The sequence below is a fragment of the Lycium ferocissimum genome, chromosome 5 (genome assembly GCF_029784015.1).
Source record: "Lycium ferocissimum isolate CSIRO_LF1 chromosome 5, AGI_CSIRO_Lferr_CH_V1, whole genome shotgun sequence".
Classification (NCBI taxonomy): Eukaryota; Viridiplantae; Streptophyta; class Magnoliopsida; order Solanales; family Solanaceae; genus Lycium; species Lycium ferocissimum.
In genome coordinates, this window is record NC_081346.1 from 72,056,401 (window position 1) to 72,061,925 (window position 5,525).

Here is a 5,525-nt window from a genome sequence, read left to right on the forward strand (position 1 = left end):
AATTTTAAAGTGTTGGATAATAGTTTTAATTAGTTGGTTATACATGTGGACAGAATTAGTATGTAAATTAAATTTATAATCATAATGTTGCGCAGCATATATTAGACAGGGCCCTTAAACGTTTAAGATGAGAAAATAATGGTTCATAATAGTTTATTGACTAAATATTGCTTTATAGCAACAAATTCTTGATAGGAATTAATAAATGGTTGAGCCTCTAGGATATTCGCTGCAAGAAAATTCAATACTACATCAAGAATCCCATCTTCTATATTTTCCATCACAACTTATTGCAACTTTGAAAATATTTAACCTAGCTAGATCCTAATAATATTGGATTTGAACAATCTAAATAAGAAGTTGTCAACTTTTTTCTTGGATGCCATCTTTCAAATGCTGACTAATAACCGAAATCGTGATATACTAATTGACTAACTACAAGTGAGGATCCATGATTTAAAGTTTATGGATTACTATAGCAAAGTCAAATTAACATACTCCATACAACAATATTAGATTCAGAATTAAATATTATAGATACTAAGTAATTTTTCAATACATATATAGGACCATCTAGGCAAAAGCTATTTGATTCACGTGAACTCATAAGTTACACTATAAACCTGGGGGCAGAGCATCTATCAGAGAGGAGTTTAACTTCTATAATGAATTTTAATATTATTAGATGACTTCAAAGATAATTATAAATAATTGTACATAATAAAAGTTGATAACCTCGACTATATTGCATTCAACCTATTATAATAGAAAATCATATTATTCGTGTATATAAGTTAAATTCATCGGCGACTCCATAGCGAAGAAGACTGGCATGTAGTCTAATTCTTAACTTCTACTTTAGGTCTTTTAATTTTTCACAAAAAAAAAAAGTCATTTAATTTAACATATCATTTGTGGGTAACAATTTTTCTATATAATACACTTAATTTTGTCTAATAGTTGATGGTGCTAATCCAACTACCACAGCCGTACACATCAGATGTGAGCCGAAACCATATTCTCATTATGTCCCTATGTGCCAAATCTAACATTTTTTTTGTGAATAAAACAAATATAGATACTACTAACTTGTACTAATAAATATTCTTGTGCCAAGTGGTCTCTTACCCACCGCAGATTAAACATGAACGGTTACATGTGCATAATGAGATAATGTTAAAAATGAAAAAAGAGAATAAAGAAATTTAATTATGTGGACACAAAATTGAATAAGCTTATTATTAATTACCAACTAATAGCATACAAGTCAAAAGATAAACCTAATTAATTATATTAAAACATTATTAAACCGCCGGGCCGGCTGTTTAACCATTCCTCTCTAACCTAATGACATTTCCTTACAGGAAACTATATCCTCATCTATACCACGTCGTATACATTTCATGATTTTTTTTAAAGTCTATATGTGATTCTTTTCACATGCATTAACAGAGTAGGGAAACCTTCTCATTCAAACTAGTAAATTATAGTTCGTTGTGTTCTTTTAGTTATCGAGACATTCTCTTGAGACTGTTGATTTGACGCATTTACAATATCACTTGAACTCTCTCCCTCAACGAGATGATGATCGAATGGTTCTCTTAATCACATGATATAGCAACCATTAGGATTTTCATCACTGAACATGTGAGGTTCGTTGTGCAAATATGTCGTTGGAGGAGATGGTGGTACATATGATGGTTGGTGGTGGGCGTAATCCATGACATAGCCCGTATTAGCGTTATAACCAGGATCGTACATTATGCCATAATCTTGATTCATGTAACTTTGGTTGTACATGGGCATTGCATAATGAGTTTGTGCATTGTAACCATTATATTCTAGTTTGTTCACTTCAGCCTTTGTCTCTACACTTTTGCTTCCTTCACCTTTTGATTCACCTTCTTTCTTCTCATCACTGCTTGCTTTCTCTTTCTTTTCTCCGTCACCGCCGCCACCACCGCCTTCTTTCTCTTTCTTCTCTCCACCACCATTGCCGCCGCCTTCTTTCGCTTTCTTCTCACCACCACCACCACCTTCTTTGGCTTTCTTTTCACCTCCTCCATCATCTTTCTTTGGTGGAACAATTTCAACATTTCGTTTCAATTTATCTTTCAAGTATGGAAGTAATTCCTTTAAGTCCATTGTTCCTTTTACCGTGACCAAATCTTTTTCTGAATCAACTTTGACTTCATCTACCCCTATAAATAAAAGAGTAAACAATAAAAATGTCAATCACCATAAACAGCATAATTCTCACAGGAAGGGAATAATTCTCTTAAAACTTCACGGATAATCCTTAAATATAAAAAAAGCTGATTGCATGCCACATCTAATTTTTTTATTAAAAATGAAAATATTAATAAATAATTAAGAATTCAACGCAGTTGTTTATCTTACCATCAATCTTCTTTATAATTCTCTTTATTTTGTGTGCGCATCCGTCACAGTGCAACCGAATCTTCAACACCACTGAGCTTGCTTGTGGCTAAACACATCAAACAAAAAAATTAGAACAGATATAATCAGAAATAGTTCAAACTAATAATACCAAGTTTAATTAAAACATTTATAACATATTAAGTAATTAGTTTAAATTACGAACATTATTTGTATAAATAACTTTTATACTATAACGTCTCATTACCTATTATAACAGATAACTTGCCTTATTTTTAAAATCACAGATCTCGCATTGCAAAGAGATTAAGCAATATTCCCGCCGTCTCCAATTATCTGTCGTGATTTTTTGAAATAATTTTCTCAAATTATTTATCCTTTTATAAGTTCAAGTTAAAATTAATTATCTTTTCTCATTTTACCCTTAGTAATAATTGTTCTTGAAGACTATAAACACCTCAATTGATGGATCGGAGATGACACATTAATTAAACGAAGAGATTGTATCTTGACGTACATAAGGATAATAAAAAATAATTAAAACACCATCCCTATTTCTTAAAGTGCTATACAAAAGAAAATCGCTATCGATGATTTAAGACGGAAAGTAAAATATTTTATAATGAATCCGACAATATAAAAGATTTTTTTTTTTTTTTTTGGTTTCCTATCGTGTGTCCGCTCACCTTATTGGAAATTTACTTAAATCCCATTCGGCGTGGGTAGTCCCACATTGGGGAGCAAAGCACTCCTAAACGATAGTGACACCGTATCCAAGGGGGCTCAAACTTAAGACCTCTTGATTAAGAATGAAGTAATACGAATCACTGCACCACTACCCTTGTTGGTCGTATAAAAGATTCTTTATACTTACTATGAATACAAATTAAATTGTAGTTACATTAATTAGCAACATCAGTTACCAACTCGATAGTTTAAAGAAGGAAATTGAAATTACCTCTTTAGGCTTCTTTTCTTCTGGTTTTTTCTCTTCCACTTTTTTCTCATCTTGCTTTTTATCATCTGGCTTTTTCTCTTCCTTTTTAGGCTGAGGGGAGAGGAGGTCCACTTTCTTCTTGGTTTTGGTAGCCACTTTGTCCTTGAGCCATGTAGGATCCACGTTTCCTTTCACTGTCAATTTTCCACTTTCACAATCTGCCTTTACCTCTTCCACACCTTCATTTTTTTAGGCCAACAAAATCAGTAAGTATTCAATTCAGAGTCGGAATCAGCATTTAAACTTTATGAGTTTTATATTAATTAGTGTTAGTAATTGAGTTTTGAATATAATTTACATATAAATATTTAGTGAATTTTGTAATACAAATTCAAAGTTTACACTAAAGCTATCAGTTCGATAATTTAGTGAATTTCTCAATACAAATTCAGAATCTACACTAAAACAAACTATTGGGTCATTGGCACTTATGCTCCTATTTTGTGCTGGTCTTTGCACCTCATAACATAACTTTTTCGTGAGACATAAATTTATATTTTTACATCTAATATCCTACTATAAATTATGTCCGCGCCCTTAAAAAACATATGCTAAAGGACAAAAATTTAAGTTCAGCCCATTTAAAGGGCAAAAAATTAAAGTCCAACCCATATGAAGGGAAACGGTGCAATTTCTTCAATACTATTAGGTACTGTTTGCCTTCTAACTTTGACCTGACTAGACTGTCTCATAAAATTACTCCATTTGGATAAAAATGTCAAGGTCAAAAAGGATGAAATTTTTGTGGTAAGAAAATTTTAACCGTCAAATGCACATCTAACAATGATGGTTCCTTGAAAAAACCGTAAAGTACTCTATGCCGACAAATTCAAGGAACCAATATTTCTCCATGTCATAATATAAGCTTAAAAAAAAGAAAAAAAAATCTTTTTCTTGGGAAAAATTGATAATATAAAGTTCAAACTATTTCAATTTTCGTGTATTGTTAATAATGTTACCTTCTAAATGGCGAATTGAACGTTTGACTTTTTTAGCACATCCTTGACAATGCAAATCAAGTTTTAAGATTATGGCATCATTCTTCTTCTCTGCTACCTCTGCTTTAGTTTCTTCTTTTTTCTGAAACCCAAAAAATAAAACAAAAAATATATCAAAAATTTGAGTATTAAGAATGAAATTTGAATTAAAATGGGAATTTTGAGAAAGAATTTAAAGGGTTTTGTTGTAGATGGAGTAAGTGATATGAAATTTACCTCACCCATTTGAAGAGATATATTATTGTGTGTTAGAAAATGAAGAGATTAAGGGAAATATGAAAGGAATTTGGTTTGAAGAGAAAAAAATGGAGGCAAATGAGAGAATATATAGAACAATGTTTGTTGAATGAATAGTGATTGATGATATCAGCCTAAGACATTTACATATTTTGGACTCTTTTATTTATTTTCTTTTTCGCTGCGGAGATTTTTTTTTTCTGTTTTTTTTTCTCGTGGGTGTGTGTTTTTTTTTGGGGGGGGGGGGGGGGAAGGGGTTGGGGTTTTGGGGCGGGGGGTTAAGGCTTTGGGTATAGTATATGTATGTGAACATATGGATGGGATGTATGTGAACGATACATGTATGTGAAATGGCTTAATATATCAAGGCATATATCAATAGCCTTTCAAACTTGCGGGTGAATTTTATTTAGACAACTCAAATTAGGTTTTATTTCAATCGAACACCTGAACACATGATAAAGTGTTTATATTAGACACTTTTAGTTTGAATTTTGAAAAAATTTCTGTGCGTGTTCGAAATGCTAATTACGTAGATAAGTTAACCACTTAAAATATGTCACCTCTTTTATAATTATACGCATCAATTGAGGCGTAAAATCTCAAGTATGTTCTAATTGAGGCCGATGCATATAATTAAATGCGATGATATATTTTATGTGATTAACTTAACAACCTAATAGACGATTCAAACCAGACACAATTTTTTTAAAAATATTTGAAGTGCTCAACTATAAATCTATAACATATCGTAATTAAAATCTCTACATGAAATTTATTATAAATTTAGAAAGTTATCGATGCATTAAGCCATGTAAAATAGGATTGCCGCCGTAGTGGAAGTAACTGTTGGATTTTTGGCTATGAGAGGATGGTTTTGGACTTATGTTACT

General features: G+C 31.6%; 1 protein-coding gene across 2 annotated transcripts; it reads right to left on the minus strand.

Moving 5' to 3' along the window:
- Positions 1 to 1,225: 1,225 nt before the first annotated feature.
- Positions 1,226 to 4,767, minus strand: LOC132057336 (heavy metal-associated isoprenylated plant protein 6-like). Of its 2 annotated transcripts, XM_059449898.1 has the most exons (6): positions 4,612 to 4,767; positions 4,357 to 4,477; positions 3,359 to 3,576; positions 2,401 to 2,488; positions 1,992 to 2,201; positions 1,226 to 1,940 (listed from the first exon to the last, which is right to left on the minus strand). In XM_059449898.1, the coding sequence occupies exons 1-6, from the start codon at positions 4,618 to 4,620 to the stop codon at positions 1,606 to 1,608; spliced, it is 981 nt and encodes a 326-aa protein (XP_059305881.1). In that variant the 5' UTR covers positions 4,621 to 4,767; the 3' UTR covers positions 1,226 to 1,605. The 2 variants fall into 2 exon arrangements, with proteins under 2 accessions (XP_059305881.1, XP_059305880.1); XM_059449897.1 differs by having other exon boundaries at positions 1,226 to 2,201.
- Positions 4,768 to 5,525: the final 758 nt, after the last annotated feature.